At 46.4% G+C, this 23967-nt stretch overlaps 1 protein-coding gene across 1 annotated transcript; it reads left to right on the top strand.

Annotated features, from left to right (window-relative positions):
- Positions 1 to 1106: 1106 nt before the first annotated feature.
- Positions 1107 to 23439, top strand: RAD51D (RAD51 paralog D). The gene is made up of 10 exons (XM_019626875.1): positions 1107 to 1364; positions 1682 to 1743; positions 1982 to 2100; positions 8702 to 8783; positions 9024 to 9158; positions 9690 to 9785; positions 12435 to 12525; positions 12650 to 12720; positions 16051 to 16215; positions 16385 to 23439. The coding sequence occupies exons 1-10, from the start codon at positions 1283 to 1285 to the stop codon at positions 16478 to 16480; spliced, it is 999 nt and encodes a 332-aa protein (XP_019482420.1). The 5' UTR covers positions 1107 to 1282; the 3' UTR covers positions 16481 to 23439.
- The last annotated feature ends 528 nt before the right edge of the window (positions 23440 to 23967 follow it).

Here is a 23967-nt window from a genome sequence, read left to right as displayed (position 1 = left end):
TTCTGTTCTCAAGGACACCACTCTACAGGAGGAAAGCACACAACTTTGGGGGTAAGAAGAGAGGCTGTTAAAAGAGCACTGGCTTTGCACTTAGATGTGGATTTGTCTGCTCTAAATCCAGCTCTGCCCTTACAAGCTCTGTAATCTTTGGCATATGACTACCTCCCTGAGCCGCAGTTTCCTCATCTGTGAAATAGGGATAAAAATAGCACCTACCTCATTGGATTATGAGGAGATAACTCTGTAAAGTTGTTTTCTTTCTTCCAAGACGGGGCAAAGCAAAGGACATTTAAAAATAACAAATCCTGGGCCGGCCGAGTGGCGCAATTGTTAAGAACTGGCTTGGGACGCCAGAGGGCCCTGGTTCGGATCCCACATATGAGGGCCAGTGACACTGCCCTCTACAGCTAAGATGCTGAACAACAGCTCAACCTGGAGCTGGGCTGCCGTGAGTCGCCGGTGACGGCGTAGGCTGCAGCCCCTGTGGCAGTGGGCTGCCATGGGCTACCGTGTGTAGCCAGCAGCCAGCGTGAGCGGCCAGCAGCTGCAGTGAGCGACCATCCAGAAGCCGGTGACTGATCTGCCTCACCCGGGAAGAGCGCAATGATGGTGCCAACTTGGGCCAGTGAAGCAACGTCCTCCACAACTAGACTGAAGAAACAAAAGGATAGCAACTTGTCTGTTCCCCTTCCCCCAATTCCCCAGCACTGTTCCCATCCCCCCAATTCCCCAATAAAAAAAAATCTAAAAAAAAACACACACACAAAAAAACAAATCCTATTTTTTGTGTTCTATATACTCAGGGTTTTTGTTGTTATTCATTAAACAATGGAAAATACAGAGAAGCAGGTGCCTTCTGTGTGTTCTGCTGCTTCTTAGCACCAATGATATAATCTGTTATATCATACTATTTAATTGATTTGATTTCTCTCCACTGTCTTGCCCTCACTACCAAGTAGGTCCCCTGGGCATAGGGATGGCTAGCCTTGTCGATCTTCCTGGCCCAGCGTTTAGAACGCAGGTTCGCAGGAAGCCGCGCGCCCGTCCCTCGCGGCCAGCAGATGGCGCTGTCGGCCCGGCTCTGGAGCCTGGAAGCGGAAGCGGCGCTGCCGCCCGGGAGGGCGGGCCCTGGGCAAGGGAGACCCGGCGGGGTCCGCACCCTCGGTGCCGCAGCTTCCTTTCGCCCCCGCGCCGCCCGCGCCCCCCCAGAAAGAGGCGCAGCGAGGCGTCTAGAAAGGGCCTCGCGGATGCCCACTGGACTAGCCCCGGGTCCCCAGGGAACATGGGCATGCTCAGGGCCGGACTGTGCCCAGGCCTAACCCAGGACATGATCCAGCTTCTGAGGAGCCGCGGGATCAAGACAGGTGACCACGTGTGCGCGCCGCACAGCTGGGCACACCGCGGAGGCCAACCCCTCGGCCCTGGCATACCCGGGAGGGGGATACCCCCGCCTTCCTCTGCCCCTCACCCTTCCAAGAGGCTCTGAAGGTGGGAGTGGGCAAGCCGAACCCCAGGCAAGCTCCTGCTGCGGGCTCCGCACCACGTCAGGTCCTGATGGCTCTGGTAGTTCCCGTAGGCCTGCCCTAAAGTAGAATTGTCACCCCATTTAACAGATGAGGAAAAGCCTAGCGCGGGAAGCCCCGCCCCTCCTGTCAATCATCCACACTTGTTTTCTTTTCAGTGGTGGACCTGGTTTCCGCAGACTTGGAGGAGGTAGCTCAGAAATGTGGCTTGTCTTACAAGGTGAGCTGACAAACTACGTGCTCCAAACCTGGGTGTCTGTAAATGTCCATCCCTGAGCCACGGGAGTGAAGGGTTCCCAGAGATTGATAAGGGCCGGGGGTGGGTGGGTTGGGGGGGCGTATGAGACCCTGGGATGCCCCCTACCTTGGCTGGTCACTGCTCGTTGCGGAGTACTCTGTGGTCTGCTTTGGGTTGAAGTGCCCTGGCCTCATCCTGAGTTGTCCCTGCCCCTCCGCAGGCCCTGGTTGCCCTGAGGCGGGTACTGTTGGCCCAATTCTCAGCTTTCCCCTTCAATGGCGCTGATGTCTACGAGGAACTGAAGACCTCCACGGCCATCCTGTCTACTGGCGTTGGAAGGTTTGTGTGTGTACTTGGGGAAGAAGGTCAGAGGCAGGAGAACATGGCTGCTTCCTGCTTGGCTTTTGATGCGTGAGTCTAGAGAGCAGGGCTTTTCAAGCAGTGGTGAGGGCAGCATGGACCAATGGTTAAGCCTTCTGACTTCTCTTACCTTATAACAGGGTTTCTCTACCTTACACCCCTAACCCTGTGGAATGCATTATTCGGTGGTGATGGGGGTGTCCTGTGCGCTGTAGGATGTTTGGCAGCATCCCTGGCCTCTACCCACTAGAGGCCAGTAGCAGCTCCCTCCTCCCTATGTCATGACAATCAAAAATGTCTCCAGAAATTACCAAATAATCCTGGGGGAGACAGAATTGGCCCTGATTGAGAACCACTGTCCTGTAACCCAAGATGTCAATGTTTCATTTTTCAGCACATCAGAGCACCTCTTCTCTGGCCCTACCGCCTATTTAACTTATGGATAGAGCAGGACTAACATTTACAGAATGCATACTCTATGCCAGCCACCGACTATAGGTTATATAATCTCCTCACTGTATCCTGTGAGTTAGTAATTATTAACCCACTTGAGTTTAACCCAAGAAGAGTAAGGGGCAGAGGTGGGGCTCAAGGCTTGGGGTTCTTGACCCAGAACTTGGTGCATGCCCCATACTCTACAGCAGGAGGGGACAAGCGAGCTTCCATAAAGGACTAGTTGCATTCTGCCATGTTGTTGAGAGAGAGGGAGAGAGAGATGGAAGACAACAGCCAGTTTCTAGCCACGGGAGCCTGACCTCTTTCCTGGCCTGTTAGTGTAGAATTTGATGAAGAACCCTGCCACCAGAAAGATTTTTGGATCAGTTTGGCCCTTGCTGCTCCCCTGACACGTTCTCTTGGCAAGGTTCACAGCATGGTGCTTGCTACCCCTGGCTGGGGGTCTGAGTCTGTTATCCATCAAGCCCTGGCAGAGTGCCTACTGGATGGGTGCCCAATAACGTTCAGATGATAGGTGTACAAGTGAGGCAAGGCTCCTGCACTTGAGTGCAGGGTCCAGTGGGTAGAAAGATGAGCTGGTGAACACAACAGAGAGGTGCATGCACGCGTGGAGGCCGCATCAGAAAGGAGTGATTAACAGGAAACAGGCTTGGCCTTTGGGCTTAGGGAGCGTATAAAACCAGCAGGCTCAGAGGAAGCATTTAGGGAGCAGTCAAGTGGTAAACTGGCAGGATTTGCAGCTGCCGTGGGTCACTGCAGGGGAGATCAGAATGGTTCAGGAAAGGTCTGTGAAGGAAGCAGGCCTGGGGCATTAAGGACTGGCTGGGCTTTCTCTAAGTGCTGACCAAGAGCCGGGCACCATGCTTACACTTCATGGTGCATTATTTCATTTGCTCTTCTCAAGCACCAATGAGTGCATTACGAGGACTAAAATCACCGTTCTTTAGATGAGGAAACTGGGACTCGGGTTAGGTGGCTTACTCAAGAGCATGCAGCCAGCCAGTGGCAGACCAGGCCCTGGAAGTCACGTCCGTTATACTGCTAAGTCTAAGAGCCTGACTCGAACTCATCCACCCTGTTGTGTCCCTCGCGGCGGGAGGCCGTATTGTGAAAGTAGAGCTACAGGCGTGGAGTAGAGGTGTGCAGGGTGGATGGGACGAGGGACGCTGGCAGGAGAGAGGCCAAGGAGAGGGATGGCAGTGGTGGGGTGTGTGAGTCCGATCTAAGGCAGGTGACAGCGGGAGATGTGTTGAAGAGGACAAGTGACAAGCCTTACAGCCAGGTAGAATTCGGGCGCGAAGAATCAAAGATGACGTCCTAGGTTTCTCCTTCATCACAGTGGTCTGTGGACAGTTAATGAATGTAGATTTTGAAAGGAAACCAGGAGGGGAGTTCTTGAGTTAGAAATTTGGGAAATGCTCCAGTAACCCCAGTTAAACAGGTCTCTTTGTCATAGACCTTTTCAGAGCCTTTTGTGCTGATATGCAGTGTGGACCTTTATGAGGACAATGGAACATGTAGTGTTCCTTGGAAGAAGCTGTATGGACTGGGGGAGATGGGTGATTCCTTAAAGGCAATAGAAATATTTCTGTATCTCCCTCATTTTAGGATGAGGCCATCAGGAAATGTGGGGCATTGGGGTGATGTTTGAATGAATGGCTATGAAGGAACGACTAAAAGCCAGTTCAGAGGGAAAAGTAGAGGATAAATCCCAGAAATCACTTATATCCAAAACAAGTGGTAAAACGCAGGTGTTCTGCTCCACATGGCAGCAGGGTGTCTCTCCACGTCGATGTGGCCAGTTAGAGGTGATTGGTAGGGAGGTCCTCTAGGCAGAAGGAGATATGGAACAAAGCAGGTGAAAAGCCAGCTGGGAGGTGGAGTTGGAAATTCCTTACACAGAGTGATCCTTATGGCCAGGAATGTAATTGATTCTTTTTTGTTTTTGTTTTTCAGGTAGATGATTTTTTTTTTTCAGCTGAGCCATCCTGCCGCCTGTTGGCAGCTCAGCGGCAGCTCAGCTTGGGCGGGCATCGAACCGCTGTTGCTCAGAGCTCGCACTCTTGAGCGAGCTCTTAACCAGCTGAGCCACTCTGCCAGCCCTGTGCTTGATTCTTGACTGGAGAGTCAAGACCAGTGGTTTAGCCCAGGCTGCATGTCAGAATCACCTGGAAGCTTAAGAAATTATGCCTGGGTCTCACCTTTAGAAATTCTGACTTAACTGCTCTAGGCCAGTGGTTCCCAAACTTGTACGCGCATTAGAATCACCTGAGAATCCTTTTTAATGGATACATTTTTATTATAGGTCTGTATGTGATAGCATCATAAAAAATATTTAAATGACATTTAGTGTATTTCTGGTTATAAAAGTAACATGTACTCATAATAGATGATTTGCAACACACAGGGAAACACAAAGAAAAAAATAAAAACCACCTCAGTTAATAATTTTAGCTTTTTTGTGTCCATATGTGTGTGTGTGTGTGTGTGTGTGTGTATGATTCCTGTTAGATAATGTACACATCGTTATCATCCCTTTTTGCTTTACATTCTCTCCAATGTCTTAACATTTCCCCAATGTCTTCAAGTCTTCAAAATGTTTTAATGGTCATATATAATACGTAGAAATCAAAGTTTACCCATAATTAATTATTCAGTCACCAATTTGGAAATTTCCAACTTTGCTCTTGTAATTCATTCTTTCAAGACTATTTATTGAGTGCTTACTTTAAACATGCCAAAGCCAGGCCCTCTACAGGCAAATCTGGGGGCGAGAATCAGGCATCAGTATTTTTTGGGAGCTCCCAAGTGACTCCAGGATGCAGGCAAGTTTGGGAACTGCTGAGACCGGCTTGTTTTTTAAGTTCCTTGAAGATTGTGATAGGCAAGCAGGGTTGAGCATCACTAGCTTAGCCTAATGGTTTTCAAACTTGAGCACACATCCATATCACCCGGAGATGGAACTCAGATTCAGTCTCTAGCCCCAGAGCTTCTAGTTCAGTAGGTGTGGGGTGGGGCCTGAGAGTTTGCATTTCTCACTGGTTCCCAGGTGGTGATGCTGCCTGCTGGTCTGGGGACTACACTGGGAGAAGTACTGCTGTAATGGGACTGGGGGTTCTCCAATCTCAGTGGGAGGAATGGAACCCAGGAGTGGCAGAGGCTGGATGCGTTTTTAAACGGTTGCTTATTAAACAGAGACAGGATAAACATAGTCATCCCAGGAAGCCACAGGGCTGCTGTGGTAACCAGGGCGTTTTGACTGGCAGGGACCTGTGGTTCTAATCATGGGGTCCCAGAACCATTTCAGAGGACTGGCACCTGTGAAGGTGAATGCAGGGTTAGATAAGGGATGTGTATGGTCAGGACACAGAGCCATTGGTACAGGCTGTGGAATAGGAGGAGAAGCTCCAGACTGTAGGATGGGCAGGCCGTGGAGGGTAGGTAGTGACCTATTTCGTGATGGTTCAAGGACAAAACCTGAATTAGGAATGGGCCGTGTCTTGAGGCTTCCACAGCCAGAGTGCTGACAATAATAGGAACGAAACAGCACCGTTCTATCGCTCTTCTCTCTGGGAGCGTTTATTGTGCGTCCCCTGTGTTTCAGGCACTGCCAGTGTTGCGGATGAATAAGGGCCCAGTCCTGGCCCCAGGGTAGTCTGGGCCAAACGGGGAAGACAGACAAAAACAAGCACATAGAAAATAATTACACACTCCTAGAACAAATAAGTGAATTCGGCAAGGTTGCAGGATACAGGAGCTGCACATAAAAATCAATTGCATTTCTATACACTCAAAATGAACATGGGGAAATGAAAATTAAAAACATAGTACCATTTACAATTGCTTCAAGGAAAATGAAACACTTAGGTCTAAATCTAACAAAGCAGGTATAGGATCTGTAGGCTGAACATTTAAAATTGCTGATGAAAGAAATCAAAGAAGACTCAAAATAAATGGAGGGACATACTGTGTTTGTGGATTGGGAGACTCAACATAGCAAAAATGTCAATCGCCCCCAAATTGATCTATAGATGTAATGTACAATAGTTCCTACCAAAATCACAGCAAGGTCATTTGTAGAAATAGGCTTATTCTAATGATTTCATGGAAAGGCTAATGGCCTAGAACAGCTAAAACAATTTTGAAAAAGAAGAATAAAGTTCGAGGAATCACTCTATCAAATGTTAAGACTTACTATATAGCTATAGTAATCAAGACAAATGTGGTATTGGTAGAGATAGACACACAGATCAATGGAGCAGAATAGAGAACCCAGAAATAGACTGCAGATATGTCCAAGTGATTTTTGACAAAGGTGCAGAAACACTCCAGTGGAGGAGGAATATAGCCTTTTGAACGAATGGTGCTAGAGCTATTGGACATCGTAGGTAATAAATGAACCTAAATCTAAACCTCCTGCCTTATACAGTGAAAATGGATGATGGACTTAAATGTAAAACATAAAACTATCAAGCTTTTAGAATAAAACAGGAGAAAAGCTTTGGGAACTAGGCCAAGAAGAAGAGTTCTGAGTCTTGATACCAAAGTATGATCAGTAAAAAAAATTGATACTTTTTTATTAAAAAAATCAAAATTAAAAACTTTTTCTCTGCAAAAGAGGATGAAAAAACAAGCTATAAAGTGTGGGAAATATTTCAAAGCCGGATTTTGAACAAAGGACTTGTATCTGGAATATATAAAGAATTCTTAAACCTCAACGGTAAAACAATCCAGTTAGAAAATGGGCAAGACATGCACAGACATTTCACCAAAGAGGACATACTGTGTGGCAAATAATCACGTAAAAGGATGGTCAACATCATTAGTCATTAGGGAAATGCAAATTAAAACTATAATGAAATATTACTGTATACCTACCAGAATAGTTAAAAAAAAAAAAAGAAAAAGGAAAAAATGATAACACCAAATGCTGGTAAGCATGTGGAGAAACTGGATTACTCATACATTGCTAGTTGGAAAGCAAAATGTCATAGCCACACTGGAAAATACAGCTTAGTAGTTTCTTACAGAATTGATATGTATGTACCATACAACCCAGCAATTGTATCCTTGGGCATTTATTCCAGAAAAATAAAGACTTAGGTTTACATAAAAACCTGTACACAGATGTTCATAGCAGCTTTATTCATAATTGCCCCAAACTGAAAAGAGCTAAAATGTCCTTCAGTGGGTGAGTGGTTAAACAAACTTGGTACATCCATACCATGGAATACTCCTCGAAAATAACAGGAAAGAAACTATCAATATACACAACAACTCCGATGGATCTCAAGGGAATGATGATGAGTAAAAAAAAAAAAAAAATCACAAAGGTTACATACTCTATAATTCTATGTATATAACATTCTTGAAATAACATAATAGAGATGGAGAACAGATTAGTGGTTGCCAGGGCTTACTTAGGGCCTACGGGGTGGGGTGGAGGTGTGGCTATAAAAGGGTAGCGCAAGAGAGCCTTGTAGCAATGGAAATGTTCTGTATCTTGATTGTGGTGGTTACATGAATCTACATGTGTGATAAAATGGCATAGAACTAACACACACCCACACACACACACACACATGGAAATAACACTGGTGACATCTGAATTTGCTCTGTGGATTGTACCAATGTCAATTTGTGATATTATACCATATACAATTCATCTTATAGTGCAAGATACTACCATTAGGGAAAACTAGGTGAAGGGTATACAGGGTATACAGGACCTCCTTGCACATCTTTTTGCAACTTTCTGTGAATCTATAATTATTTAAAAGTTTTTTTAAAGAAGGTAAGTTATGGGAAATGCTATCAAGGAAACCCACAAGGGGCTGAGATGGAAAATGAAAGGAAGACCTTTTGATGGGGTGGCAAAGACCTCTGGAGAGATGCTCTTTAAGCTGAGAGTGGAAGATGGGGAGGGGCCATGGAGGAAACTTAGCCAGGCCTTCTTTCCTCAAAGGAAACTCCACCAAAGAAGCCTCCTGACCAGAGATGTTCAGCACGTCTCTGGACAGAACCAGCGCTTGGCAGGAATGTCTTGCTTTTCTTCTTGGCTCCTACTCCCTCCATACTCTCCAGTCCCCTGAATTGATGCTCTTCCCCACTTTTCTGCCATCAGCCTGGACAAACTGCTTGATGCTGGTCTCTATACGGGAGAAGTGACTGAAATCGTAGGAGGCCCAGGTAGCGGCAAAACCCAGGTACACAGGCAGCCAGCAGCCAGGATAGGGGGAGGTGGGTGTACAGTCCTGGATCCCTGGGAGAGTTTCTGCCAGTGGCTTGTGATTCAGAGCTCAGAAGAGAAGATGGGTGGGTGAGGAGTAGGGCTTGAACTTGACTCATTCGTGTCCCTGGGATCTGGACTAAATTTGGTGGGGAGCTCCCATTCTGGGTTCTCTTTGAAGGCTCAAGGTCACCCAACGCCCTGTCTCTCTATTCAGGTATGTCTTTGTGTGGCTGCAAATATAGCCCATAGCCTACAGCAGCATATCCTATACATTGATTCCAATGGAGGGCTGACAGCCTCTCGAATCCTCCAGCTACTTCAGGCCAGAACCCCAGATGAGGAGGAGCAGGTAAGGGACAGGAGGAGGCTTGGGTTCCTTTGAAGCTCTGACACATGAAGACTCCATTATCCTTTACATTGCAAGGATTTTGGCCATTTGGATGAATAGTCATTTCTGGCTTTGAAACTTGCTGTGCTATTAATACTTTCTGTATTCTTCAAGCCTCCCCTCTTATGACATTATCCTAGCTTGAATGCTACCCATACTAGCCTTCCAGGAAACCCAACTCTTTGCATGCCCCAATTCAGGGCTGGCAAACACCTAGCATCTGGGTTTCTTTTCCATATCTTGCCCGTGGCAGATACCACTAATCAATCGTATCATTCCTTCCCACTGAGCGCTGAGGTGGCTTTGCAGCCCAGCACCCGGGCAGCTACCACTGTGAGAACTGTCTCATTAGACAAAACCCATTTGCCATCCTGGACCTGAGTCCTTGTATCTAGGTGCCTCTTCCTGCTCAGCCTTAAAATCCCTCTTCATCTTGCTTGACCCCCTGTTCCCTTCATTGAAAGCCCCTCCTTCTCCTTCCCACCCCTTTAGGCAAGAGCTCTCCAGAGGATCCAGGTGGTGCATGCCTTTGACATCTTCCAGATGCTGGATGTGCTGCAGGACCTCCGAGGTGCTGTGGCCCAACAGGTGAGCCTGCTGTCCTTCCCCGTTTCTGCTTCACCCAGCTTGCTGGGTGCTATCTGTATGTGGGCAGGTGCCCTACTGCAGACTCTGTTTGGAAATGCAGATGTGCAATCTGGTGGCTCCAGCTGTGCTTGCCACTCTCAGGTGGGATTCCTGAGTGCCTAATTCATTCCTGCTTGCCTCGTTGTTTACATGCTCACCTTCCCCACTAAACAGTAAGCCCCTTGAGTGCAAGGATCATGTCATATTCATCTCTGCATTCCCCCACTGGATCAGTTTTCAGCTGCAAGTAATAGAGTCTGTCTGAAAGACACTTGAACCTTGAGGGCATTTAATTATCTCACATGAGTCTGGAGGTTGGCAGAGCAGCAATATCAGAGCTCCAGGTTGGTGTGTCTGATTCTCTTGCTTTTCCCCCTCATGATTGCAAAGTGGCTGCTATAGCCAAAAGCCTCATGATTTTATACATCTATGTCCATATTCAGGGCAGTGAAACTCAATACCTCTTTTCTGTACCTCTTCCCTTTAATCAGGGATGAAAATCTTTTCTCCAAAACCACTAGTAGACTGCCCACTTCCCCTTATATCTAGTTGGCCAAAAAGGAGTTATATGTGTATCTTAGACTAGGGGTTGGGCCCACCTTCCCTGGTGTCAGGAGATCTCTGCCCAGTACCTGACCACATTCAGAGTCCTGTTAACAAGGAAGAGGGGTTCAGAATGGCATTTGGGTTGGTGTCCCACTACACCTGCTAGGCGCTTAGACAAGATTTGATGCACTGACTTACAGACTATTAGATTTGGAAGACATCTTAGAATAGTTTCATTCATCTTAAATGTTGTCTCTCACCCCAAAGCATGACATGTTCCCATGGGCATGCCCAGAATTGTATATCATTTTTACAAACTTCAGAACATAAAACAGTTGAACTGCTACTTCCAATAGGAGTCAGAGCTGGTTATGACTTACCTGTGTGCTGAGACCTAAAGTCATATAGTCCTGATCTAATCCAACCCTCTCATTTCCAGAGATGAAGGCTAGAGAAGTTCAGTGAAGTGGCCCAAAGTCATTACATATGTAGAATAAGAATTAAGCTTATAACCTAAATCTCTTCACTCCCAGGTCAGACTGTACTTTTTACTGTAGGACCAGAAGATGGTATATATTCTATTACTGTGTAACAAGTTACCACAAACTTAGTGGCTTAAAACAACACATTTATTACCTCACAATTTCTGTGGGTCAGGAGACTGGGCACTGCTTAGCTGGGTCCTCTGCTTAGGGTCTCAGTAGAGTGTAATCAGGTGGTGGCTGGACTGTGTTCTCATCTGAAGGATCAACTAGGGAAGAATTCGCTTACAAGTCTACTCAGGTCGTCGGCAGAATTCATCTCCTAGCGGCTTCAGTTTCTTGCTGCAGTTGGCCAGAGGCCACCTTCAACTCCTAGAGGCTGCCCACTGTTCCCTGCCATGCGGCCCTTTCCATTGGCAGTTCACAGCATGGCCACTTGCTTCTTCCAGACAGCATGAGAGTGAGCAAAATGCAACACACACCTTATATAACATAACATAATCACAGGAGTGGTGTCTCATTCCCTTTGCCATGTAACATAGCCTAATTAAGGGAGTGACACTGCAACACCTATGATCTTTTATTAGTCAAGAAGCAAGTCGTAGGACTCACCCATGGTCAAGGGGAGGGGATTATACAGGGGCTTGAGAACCTAAAGGTGGGGATTGTGGGGGCCACCTTAGGGGTCTGTCTGCCACAGATGACCTGATAGCACCATAGTTACAAGTAGGGAAAGGCTTGCTGTCTCATTTGAGCCAGAGATTTCAACTTGCTCTCCTAGAGAGTAAGGAAGGGCTAAGCTGATTTCAGTTTTAGCTTCTCTTGTTTCTGCCATCCTTTCTTAGACAAGCTGATGTCTGGCCAAGAGTCAGTAAGTGGAAGATGAGGGAAGACACGCAAAAGGCAGAGCAGATAATGCTGAATATCCAAGACGTGGCCGACAGGAAGTGAAAAAAAGTTGTGCAAACACAATCGGCAAGTGACTAGACAAAGGAGTAAAGGAGAAGAGAAGGGAAGCATCAAAGACAGTTTAGGCCCAAGAAACTAGGAGGATGCTAATGCTTGTGTAGAGACAAAAAAGTGTGGTTTTAGCAGATGACTGTCTACGTATATGGTCTACATTTGGAACCATTTTAGATATGGAAGATGAGGCCCTAGAGGCCTGATCTAGGAGGAGACAGTGAAATAAAGAGAAGGCTGAACTCAAAAGAAGTTAGGAATTTGGGAAGTAAGCAGGAAAGGGAAAAGAGGGGCTTGGCAGGATGGTGGAGGGCGGGCCCTAAGGAAAAAGATGGCCACTAAGAAAATCCCTGACGGGAATCTGAACAAGAATTTCTCAAATTTAATTATTTTAGGGTATTATGATGTCCTGTAATTTAAACCCTCTGTATCCACCCAAGTCTTCAGTAAAATCTGTTACACATCCAAATGGGGGTGGGGAAAAACGACATTGCTGACATTGGGTGATGCCTGCACAGTTGTCAAGGGGGTTATCAGTTTCTGAGAGGCGCAAGCTTGTCCTATAATGGGAGCCCCCTAGAGGCCAACTGGTTCAGTGCCCCTCGTTTCCTTCAACCCCCAGGTGAGCGATTCTTCAGGGACTGTGAAGGTGGTATTTGTGGACTCAGTCACCGCCGTGGTCTCCCCACTTCTGGGAGGTCAGCAGAGGGAAGGTGAGTGATGTGACAGAGCCCAGGTTCAGAGACACAATCTTGTCTCCCAGCTCTGGAGTCTGGTCTCTGGCCAGCCCAGCCCCTGCTGCCCTGCTGCCCTCCCCCTCTGCTTCTCCTCCTCCAGGCTTGGCCTTGATGATGCAGCTGGCCCAAGAGCTAAAGACCCTGGCCCGGGACCTTGGCATGGCAGTGGTGGTGAGGAAGTGGGCTTGGCCAACCGTGCTTGTTTTACCTCTGATCCCTGGGCTTCTTCACCAAGCGGGGAGAGCAACACGATTTCTAGCTATAGCTCTTTATTTCCCTTAAATAGCAGCTTCTGAACCTTTAGGAGACTGGTCCTTTAGGAAAGGGTCACAGCCCAACTTCCCTGGGTCATCTAGAGCATTGGCCCATGAAGGAATTGGACCATAAATAGCCAAGGGATCAAGGACAGCCTTGTTTTTCTTTTTATTTTCTTTAAGTCAGGATAATTGAGGTAAATTCATATAGAGTAACTTTCTCCTTGTTTGCAGTTTGACTAACAGATACCATTGTATTCTGGAGTCAAATTTGTAATTAATTTTCACATCCATAGAAACCATGTTTTTACCTATGTCCATAGAATGTTTTTTCTCTGCATATATACGTATACTTTTTAACCAGCTTTCCAACTAAACTAACCTTGTTTGAAAAAAATAGCTTACCATCTCATTGCACTTCCCGTGTCTTTAAATAGATTCTTTAAGAATGCCATTTTTGGGGCGGCCAGGTGGCTCAGTTGGTTACAGCACAAGCTCTGAGCAGCAGAGTTGTGGGTTCGATTTCCACATGGGCCAGTGAGCTGCGCTCTCCACAACTAGATTGAAGACAACAGCTTGAGCTGAACTGCCAGTGTGCGGCCAGGTGGCTCAGTTGGTTAGAGCGCGTGCTCTTAACAACAAGGTTGCTGGTTTGGCTCCCGCATGGGATGGTGGGTTGCGCCCCCCACAACTAGATTGAAAATGGCGACTGGACTTGGAGCTGAGCTGCGCCCTCCACAACTGAGATTGAAGGACAACAACTTGATTTGGAGCTGATGGGTCCTGGGAAAAACACACTCTTTCCCAATAAAGTTAAAAAAAAAAAAAAAGGCAGATTAAAAAAAAAATGCCAGTTTTAGTGGTTACGTAATATCTTGTTTAATATCTATGTTACAGGGGTTGGCAAACTTTTTTTGTAAATGGCCAGATAGTAAATATTTGAGGCTTTACAACCTGATGATCTATGTCACATCTACTCAACTCTGCCCATATAGCATGAGAGCAGCCATAGAGAATACTTAAACAAATGGGCATGGCTATGCTCCAAGAAAACTTGATTTTCAAAATAAATTTTTGGTGGGCTGGCCAAGTGGCGCGTTGGTTAAGAGTTGGCTTGGTTCGCCAGCTCTGAGCAGCAGGGCCTGGGTTTGGATCCCACATGAGGGCCAGTGATACTGCACCCTCTACAGCTAAGATGGTGAACAACAGCTCGACCTAGAGCTGGGCTGCTGTGGGTCTCCAGTGACAGCATAGGCTGCAGTGGGGCTGGCTGGCATCTGGCGTGAGCTTTCATGAGCTTCCTGCTGTGAGCGGCTATCCAGTGGCCGGCGAGCGACTGCCTCACCCGGGAAGAGTGCAATGATAATACCAACATGGGCCAGTGAAGTGACATCCTCCACAACTAGACTGAAGAACTAAAGGACAGCAATTTTTCTGGTCCCCTTCCCCAATTCCCCAACGCTGTTCTGCTCCCCCAATTCCTCAATAAAATCTTTAAAACAAAAACAAAAAAACAACAACAAACTTTTGGGCCGGATTTGGCCTGTGGGCAATAGTTTGCTGACTTTTAGTATACCATGATGATCTAACCATTTCCTGATTTGGGGCTTTTAGGTCATTACCAGTTTTCCTTTATTTTTTTATTTTATTATTATTTTTTAAAAGATTTTATTGGGGAATTGGGGCAGGGGAACAGTGTTGGGGAATTGGGGAAGGGGAACAGCCAAGTTGTTGTCCTTCACTCTTAGTTGTGGAGGGTGCAGCTAGTTCAGCTCTAAGTCCAGTCGTCATCCGGCCGCCCATCGGCAGCTCACGGCCGCTCAGTTCAAGATGCTGTGTTCAGTCCTAGTTGTAGGTGTGCATAGCCCACCATCCCATGCGGGAGTCAAACCGGCAACCTTTTTATTAGGAGCATGTACTCTCACCAGCTGAGCCATCCTGCTACCTGTTGGCAGCTCAGCGGCAGCTGAGCTCGGGCGCAGCTCACTGGCCCATGTGGGAATCGAACCAGTGACCCTGTTGTTCGGAGTGTGAGCTCTTAACCAACTGAGCCACTCGGCCAGCCTAGTTTTCCTCTGTTTTAAATAAAGCTGTAGAGAACACCCTTATACCTAAATCTCATTGCACATCCCATATTATTTTCTCAAACTCCCCAAAGTATAATTATTGAGTGAGGGATATATATATATATTTATATATATATATATATATATATATATATAGTAATACCTTGGTTTGCGAGCATAATTCGTTCCAGAAACAAACTACTCATATTGCAAGACATTGCTCGTTTACCACGTTAAAATGTATTAGAAATGTTGCTCGTCTTGTGGAACACCCACAAACCAAGTTACTCGCAATCCAAGGTTTTACTGTATATATGTATACAGTAAATATATATATATTTTAAGGAGGGTGCAGCTCATAGTGTCCCAGGCTCACAGTGATTGAACCGGAAACCTTGGTGTTATCAGCATCACGCTGTAACCAACTGAGCTAACTGGCCACCCAATACATGTATTTTTAAATGCCTAGATATGACATTGCCAAATTTCCAGGAAGGCTATATTAATTTGTGCTCCCACCAGTAGCATAAGAGGATGTGTTTTCCTGTTCTTTTGTTCTTATACTGGGTCCTAGGGCCTCCCTCACACCTGCTGTGTGCCAGGCTCTGGCTCAGGCAGTGGGGATTCAATGATGAAAAGCCACAGCCTCTGCCCTGGGTAACCAGGGGGTGGGTGGGGAGAACCTCATCAGGAGGATACTGTGAGGCTCGGCTTGCTTACCAGTACTTGCGACTAGTCTTGACAGAGTAGAGCTGATCAACTAGATTAGGACTCCCCTTTCAAAACCCCATCCCCTTACACACAGATCCACCCCTGACACAAAGGCCGAATGGACATGGTCTCAGGATGCCCATCTGCTGGGTTGGGGGGTAGTAGGCTAAAACCCACCATGGACCTCCCTTTGGGAAAGTGCAGACAGCACTGCTGATTTCCAGACACATGCCCCATCACCTTTGTTAGAGTCAAGCGTGAGGCATCGTGGTTTAGTGGAAAGAGCTGTGTACAAGTCAGGAGCCCGGGGTTCTAGTTCCAGACCTGCCATGGGTAAGTTATGGAGCCCTGGGGAAGGCATTTCTCTGCGCTAGGCCTCAGTGTTCCCATCTGTGAAATGAAGGCGTAGGAACAGTTGGCCTCTATACTTGCATTATGGATCTGCAAGTCTTTGACCCTTTCTGCCGCAGGTGACCAACCACATGACCCGAGACAGGGACAGCGGGAAGCTCAAACCTGCCCTGGGCCGCTCCTGGAGCTTTGTGCCCAGCACCCGGATTGTCCTGGCCATCAGTGAAGGAGCAGGAGCACCAGGCACTCAGCGCACAGTGTGTCTGACCAAATCTCCCCGTCTGGTGAGCCGGCCCCAAGGGATAGGCAGTAATCTGGGATCTTGAGGGTGGTTTCCATATCCACAGATGTCTTATAGAGGAATTCTTGGATGCTGAGACCCTGCAACCAAAGAAGCTACCCACTTGGGTTGTTTAAATGAAAAACTTACCCTTCCTTCCTGTTTCCTTCCAGCCGACAGGTTTCCAGGAGACGGTAGACATAGGGACGTGGGGGACTCCAGAGCCGAACCCAGTGTTACAGGAAGATCAGATAGGACTGTGCTGTTGATTGGGAAGGGGGAAGACATCAAGGCCCCTAACTTTCCTCAGGAATGCCTGCTGTTCACTGCCACCCAGCACTCCAGACTGCAGGAGACGCCTTCGGGCTGGGTAAAAGGGACATCTCGGTTTCTTCAGCTTCTCTCTCTGTGGAAACGTATAGAATTACAGACAAGAGAAGATGCTATGGTAGAAGGACCCAGAAATTCATGCTGGTGCCAAGTTTTCTCCCCTTGTTTCTGCTGCGTATGTTTCCAGTGGGAGCTGCATTCAGCTTGGCTTGGGGCACCGCTGAAGAGGCACACTGTACAGTGTGCCTCTGGATGGATAACCAGAATGACCGGATGGATAACCCTGTGTGCCACCATCACACCTGGACTCCATCCTGACACAATAACTGAGCCAATAAGTCTCTAGCTTGCCTGTGCTTCTCGTCTTCTTTTCTTTCTTTCTTTGGCCTCTCTTTTTCCAACTGTAAAAAGAGGCTCCCTTCCTCTTAGCTCCCTTTGAGTTACCGGGTTGAAGTAACCTCATACATGACTCTTTGTCACCTATGTCCTGCTTTTAAAAATATAAAAAGGAAATTCCCTGAGCTCTGGAGCCACCTCATTTCCCCTCAGAAGGTTGTTTTTCAGTTTCCCCCAGCGAGTCCCCCAAAACGGTTATTCCTCTTTTGCGCGTGCTGATTTGGTCTCACACACCTGCATGCATCACCAGGACTAGGTGAGACCAGGAGCTCGCCGCAGTCCCAGGGATATAATTCAGCAGAAGGGGAAGATGCGACCTGCTCCTGGTGAATCCAGCCATTTGTTTAATATGCATGGTGCCCTGTGGGGCCCCTCCACAGGATAGAGTATCCAGAGGTGCTGAACCATGGCCTTGCCCATAAACAGACAGAGGAGAATTTGCTCAGTAAATAGAGCCAGCTGGGAAAATTGATGCTAGCATAAATAATACATGGCAAATCTAGTCTTTATGCAGAAATTCATTGCCGGTGGCTCCGAGATGCAATATAATTACCCTTCTCTTCCTGCCAGCTGTACCACAGCCCAGTGCCCTAGTGTATGAAATAACGCCCCCTGTCTGTTACCAGCACAGTGGCCATCCATCTGAGAGCTGTAACCGTGGCTGCGGGAGGAGGAGGACACCAGGGAAAGGAAAATAAAAGGCAAAGTAGAGACATGATCAAGATTGTTTACTGAACACATTTTTTAAAGGAAGGTCGCCTTTCTCTGTTGGAGAGCCTATTGTGTAATTAATTACTTGTGTCTTGGCTGCAAGAAAAGGTGGAAGATATGACATTTAGCGATGATAAACGCAGCAGGGATAGAAGCAAGAAGCACGGAGGATTGGAGATGTGTAGCAGACCAGCTGGAAAGTATCTGCCTGAATGAGGACGGTCGGTGAGCCTAACTGCAGGAACCCTGGTGCTGCTGCTCTCACAGTGGACCCCAGGAGAAAACCTCCAGTACTTATACCATGAGTGGCTGGCATTTTTCTGCCACCATGGTAGGAAACAATACATTAAGCTAGGAATGGCAAATACCTGTCCACTCTTAATTTGGTCATCCTGAACCTGTGCAGACATCACCGATCAATCAGCCGATCAAACTGCAGATCTCGGAGTCTTGCAGTTTTCCTCCACACAGCACTCCAGGTAACCACAACCAATTAGTTGGAATTGGCATTCAGGCTGGAGCCGGGTTATCATCTTAACCAGTTCCCCAGCATGCCTCAGGCCAGGCTGGCGCTTCTACCCAAGTGCCTTTTGCTCCCTTATATGCTTCCTCTGTCCCCAACCCCCGCCTCACACACACACACACACACACACACACACTGTGGCTGGTGCACACCCACCCTAACATCCTTTCTTAGGCCTCAACGGTGGTCCAGATAGATGTTTCTCATAATCCCCCTGTACTGCTCATCTATACTTTCTGTTCACTTGTCTGCCCATGAGCCTAAATCCACTTTAAGGGCTCCTATGTTAATTTTTCCTTCGTTCTTTACACATTATGGGAGCTCAGTAATTGTTAAATATATGAATGGGTGGGCTTTAATGTGTTTTAAAGATGATAAAGGAATTCAGGAATTTTTTTTTTTCCTGATCTTGATAGTCATTGAGTCCCGAGAGTGTCTTTTTATGTACATTTCTACAGAGGACTATTGTATGTCCTTGGCTCAATATTAGACAAAATTAATGTTGAGTCCCTACTATGTGCTAGTACTTGATGACTTTAAGTCAGGCACTTTGAACTCCCCAAGACTCTCTCAGGCAAAAGGTCTGTGTGTCATTGAGGCTGCTCTCTGCTACAAGTAGCAAAACCTGGCTTAAAGAGGCTTAAACAATAAGGACATTTATTATTTCTAGGAACATGAACTCCAAGATTGGCTCATTCAGTGGCACATTGTCAAGGGGCCTAGTAAGGCCTTTCCATCTTTCTGCTTTGCTCTCCTTTTGTGTTGGTTTTGTCTTCAAGCTCGTTTTCATCAAAGCCTGGCTGCAGCTATTGTGAGCATCAATCCAGATAAGAAAATATTTACAGGCAGGAAAAGGAACACCTCTTTGTGTCCTTTCGTGAACCAGGAAAAATCAGAACTTCCTTCCAATGAAAGCAGACTTACCTCATATCTCATTGGGCAGAATTGCTTCATGCACCCATGTCTAAATCATGGCAAGGGAAATGGGGCCACTGTGATTGGCTCAGATGAACCAGGCAATAACCCTGGAGCTGGCGCTGGGGACAGGCTTCCCTTAAGCACATCCTGCGATCATTGGAAGAAAATGGGGTTGCTAATAGACAGGAGGAAGCGGGTGTGGAGGAATTGGACATTGGGTGGGCAACCGCTAGCGTCTGCCACAGTCCAGAAGGCAAGTTTATTGAGGCTCTCATGCTTTGGCTCCTTATACACATCTCATTTAGACCTTAGGACAGCCTGTGGATCCTTGGGGAATCATTTCAGACCATAAATGGGAGCTCAGTGAGGTTGACATAAAGCTAATAAGTAGCAGCACCAGAATCCAAATGCAAATCTCTGATTCCAAACCCTACTTCTTTCTATCCTCGTGCTGCCTTTGGCTGTGAATATAGAAATGTTTCAGTCAAATTCTTGTTCATATTCTGCCCTGATAGGAGCAAAGACCATGCATCCCAACCTCTTTTCAGCTTAGCTCACCATGAAAAGCTGGACCAGAGATCTACTTTATTAGCTCTTGCTGATTTTCCCTAGGAAAGTTGTGAAAGAATGACAAACACCCAGAGAAGGAAGATATCTTTGGTATTAAAGTCCACTGGAGCCTTAGGGGTAAATAAAGCTGAATAAAACCTACAGGGCCTACCTGTTCCTGAGATAGGAGCCAGGAGGAGATAAGGGACTTAGATGCATATCCCACTAGGTTTTGCTGTCTTCTGGCATGGAGTTGTACTGGGTAGAGTTAAAAGGGACCAGTTGTGTGTGTTGGGAATGGGCATTGGAGAAGGCTCTGTGGTGTATGGGACTTACATTAGAGCTAGATATATTACTCATCCAAAGTCGCCCTCAGAAAAGTGCTTTCCCTCATTTTTTTCCTTTTCCTATTGCTCTGGCTAGACTGACTTCCGGTACTAAGTTGAATAGAAGCAACTTAGTTGACTAGCCATTGTCCTTGTTCCTGACGTTAATGGACTGTGTCCAATATTTTATCATTAAGTAAGATGCCATAAGTTCCCTGTTTAATCGAGGTAAAGACCTCATCGCGTTTCTTGTTTGTCCTGGAGAAGGGAGTCCGGGTCCTGGCCATTACTTTGCCATGCATAGACCTCTCTTTCCCAGCCAATGGAAGGTCCATTCATCCTGGAGTTATAAAACTGCACTTCAACTGCTGCACAAGTTTGATTCCTTGAGTCGCCTTTGAGCCATAGCTCTCCTCTGACTCTCTGTAGTTTTGGGATGTAGTAGCCTCAATTTAAGCTTGGGTTTTGTCAGAAGACAATGGGCCTGTGCTGAAAGGCTACAAAGTCAAGGAATGAGATGATTCTACATCTCAACTAACTTGGTCTTAGCTCTGACACTCACTGTCTGTATGTCATTGGATGAATCACTTAGCCTCTTTAAGCTTTAGCTTCATCCTCTCTGAAATGGGGGAAAGCATACCTGCTGCATAGAATTGCTTTAGGGTCATATAGCTTAGGTAAAGCACCGAGCGCTTTTCCAGCATGTAATAGGTACTCAGTCTCATCACTGTGAGACGTATGATGCCTCGGAGATACTGCTGACAGCTTCCCTCCATCCAGGCAAGGCCAGCTTCGTGGTAGTATGACAAATGCAGTTGCACAGAGCCCTGTGCTTAGTTTAATGCTCTGCTTTTGCTATCCTGAAATGTTTCATACTTTTTGCACAAAGCTCCAACATTTTGCACTGTGCCCTGCAACCTATGTAGCCTGTCTTTAGGGATGGGTAGAACTCTTGTAACTGGCCCTTCGGGAAACACCCCGCCACTGATATTTTAGGGAATAACTCCCATAGAAAAACTGGAGTTAGCATCCTGTGTCTGTTTACCTCTAACTGTTCCATTCTGGGGTAACCTATACAGTCTCTCGCAAAGGAATCCTTTATATTTTACAGACTCTGTTAGGTCCAGAAAAGTCAAGAGGGGGCTGGTGGAGTGGAATGATGATTCGGGATTTTGGAATCAAAAAAAGATCTAGGTTCAAAACTCTGCTGGGCCCTTTATGGCCAAATTGCTTGGACAAGGTAATGTCTCTGTCTCTTTAATAAAATCTATGTTGCAGGGGAATTACATCTTCCTTCTTGGTACAATATATGTCTCAGGGAAATTAAACATAATTTATGTAACGTGCCTTTCACAGAGAGTCTGGCACATAGTAGGTGCTTAGTCACCATTAATTCCTCCGACTCTTGTTGGAAGTAAACATCAGGGCACTAGGACTTACAAGCCATGCTGTTACTAATAAAAGAAATAATGTGATTTATTTTTTCACTACTGTTTGGGGAAAGGCATGTGCTTCATAAATATGTATTGGAAAGTACTTAGCAAATGAGTAGAAATAATAAAAATATGTCAAAGTAAACAGCTCCTATAAATATGTCACTTGGTAGACAAATTAGTGTTTTATTACTACTAAATACAATTGCTCGCCGAAAAGGATTTCAGATTACTTGCACAATGGGTACATTATGGAGTGCCTCTGCGGAAGGGCATGATAAAGATGAAAAATAGTGATGTGATAATGCTAAAGGGGGAAAAGAGATGAGTGGGGGTAAAAGCAGCTCGGAGACCTCCTGGCTTCAGTGATATGCACATTATTTAGCAGCATTCCAATATTTTAGCTGTAATATGGACCAGAGGGCCCAGAAAAATGATTTCCACATGATGTCATGAAGCCACACTCCAATTATTGGGTTCATGGGTGGATTAAGCACACTCCCTTTTGGAACCGAACACTCAATGTGTAAACTTAAGTTTACAGGATGGGGTCCCACCCCATTTTGGACCTATTAACTTTCTATGACTATATTTAACATGGAGAGAAGAAGAAATCGGGTGGAGGATGCTGTCTTAATCACAGGTCACAAATCCATTTCAGAAATAAGAGAGGTCCTGACCTCTCAAGAGAAAAGGAAGCAGAGAGGGGGAAAGAGGAGACAATAAATGCCTTCATGTGGGAAAATAAAGCCCTGGAGAGAAGCGGAGAGGGCAGGGAATTGCATCAAGGAAAGTTAACAGCGTAGCAGGTAGGAAAAAGACAGGCACATTTATTTCAGGTGCGGGAGGCCTCTTAGAAGGCCAGTTTTTCCATGCATTCTTGGTGGTGGAAAAGACCCAGTTTCAAATTGCAGTGCTGCCTTTTTCTAATTGTGTGGCTTTGGGTAAATTACTTAATCTGCAAATCTTCATTAATAACATGGGTATAATACTACTCCATTTCCTGGGTTGTTGGGAAGTTTGGAAATAATACTTGCAAAGTGACAGTCTGCATGTATAAATATTTTTACTTCACTTTTTCTTGTGATATTCCATATTTTAAAATGCACCCCCCCCCAAAAAAAGGAATTTGCTCAGAAGAACTCTGGGAGGTCTCCAGTAAAACCTAAAGCATAAGAAAATTGTCAATGAACACCAATTGTAAGGATTCAAATTTATATTATTTTCATGACTAGGCATTTTCTTAGCTCACCCTGGCTAATGATTTTCCATGCAACCCTGGTGCTTTATAGGTTACTAAGCCTTCTATGTGCATTAGCTCATTTAAATCCCCATACCACCCTGCCTTTCAGGGGTGAGGAATTCTGGAGTTCAGAAAGGTTAAGTACTCTGCTGAAAGGTACATAGCTGACGAATGGCCAGGGCAGGCTCCTCAGCACAGAGCCTTTTTCATTCTACCAGGGCTTTCTTTTGAGCAGTTTTCTCATCTTCCTGGGGGTTTAGATTGTCAACTGCTAGAGGAGAGAGGTGCTATAGAGTGAATGGGATAAGCCTGGGTTTTGATGTTGACCAGAAAATTCTGAGAGGCTTTAAATTAAATTACAATGGGAGCAGGAGAGAGAACAGTTAGCCTGTTAATAGCTGGGGGCCAGGTGATAGACTGCTCACATTCCTGAATGAGTGTTGGAGCTTTGAATCAACATTCTGGCGTCTTCTAGCCGACTACTTGATGGGCCATCGCATCTTGCATATGCATGAACTTTCAGGATTATTCCCTGTAACCAATCAAATGTAGCATTTCTTCCTTACAGAATGTGCTCTCATCATAGAATTGCCTCCACTTCGCCTAATCCCATTCCTTTTATCTGTAGCCAATGTAAATTCTTTCAAAATAACTTACATTTTTCTTCCCCCTACTTGATGTATTAAAAAAGCCTGTCAACCCCAGGACAGTGGGATATATTGCCTTTTGCAGCTAGCACTGCTACTGGTAGTTTAGACTTCATGCCCCAGGGCCTGATCCTTTATGGTCCAATAAACCTTTTCTTTTATAAAGGCTTTCAACCACGGATGTTCTGTTTTTTTTTGTTTGACGGTGCCCTACATATCTGGCTTCTAATACCTCCCAGCTATGGGGCCTTGAATAGGCTAGTGAACCTTGATTGGCCTGGGTTTCCTCCATTGTAATTTGAGGAACCATCACCTGCTTATGGCATTGTGAGGAACAATGAAATCTGAAGGTGAGGCAACTTGCAAACTTTTATTATGAACCGAGTTCAGAGATATTAAGGGACTCGCCCAAGGTCACCAAGCTTGACCATGGTCCAGCTGAGGCTCGGACCTGGACCCCTCAGCTCCTCGCACAGAATTGGGTAGCCAAGGCAACGAGGAGCTGCAGACGCCCTGATACCCGGGAACTGACGCCTCGCCCCGCCTCCGGCAACCTCGGCTCCGCCAGGGGGCGCGCGCGGAGGCCGCGCTGTAGCCCGCCGCGCGCCTCGCCCCTCTCTATGGTGGCTCAGGCGCGGCGGGAGCGGAGGCGCGCTCCCGAGAGGGGGTGGGGCCGCGCG

The sequence above is a fragment of the Hipposideros armiger genome, unplaced genomic scaffold (assembly GCF_001890085.2).
Source record: "Hipposideros armiger isolate ML-2016 unplaced genomic scaffold, ASM189008v1 scaffold_692, whole genome shotgun sequence".
NCBI lineage: Eukaryota > Metazoa > Chordata > Mammalia > Chiroptera > Hipposideridae > Hipposideros > Hipposideros armiger.
This window is presented reverse-complemented; position numbering and strand designations above follow the sequence as displayed.

Excerpts from the sequence above, each read along its gene's own strand:
- RAD51D (XM_019626875.1), top strand. The coding sequence starts at position 1,283 with ATGGGCATGCTCAGGGCCGGACTGTGCCCAGGCCTAACCCAGGACATG. Across the intron at positions 8,784-9,023 it reads CAGGTAGCGGCAAAACCCAG|GTATGTCTTTGTGTGGCTGC; the intron begins GTACACAGGCAG and ends CTCTCTATTCAG. Across the intron at positions 9,786-12,434 it reads GAGGTGCTGTGGCCCAACAG|GTGAGCGATTCTTCAGGGAC; the intron begins GTGAGCCTGCTG and ends TTCAACCCCCAG.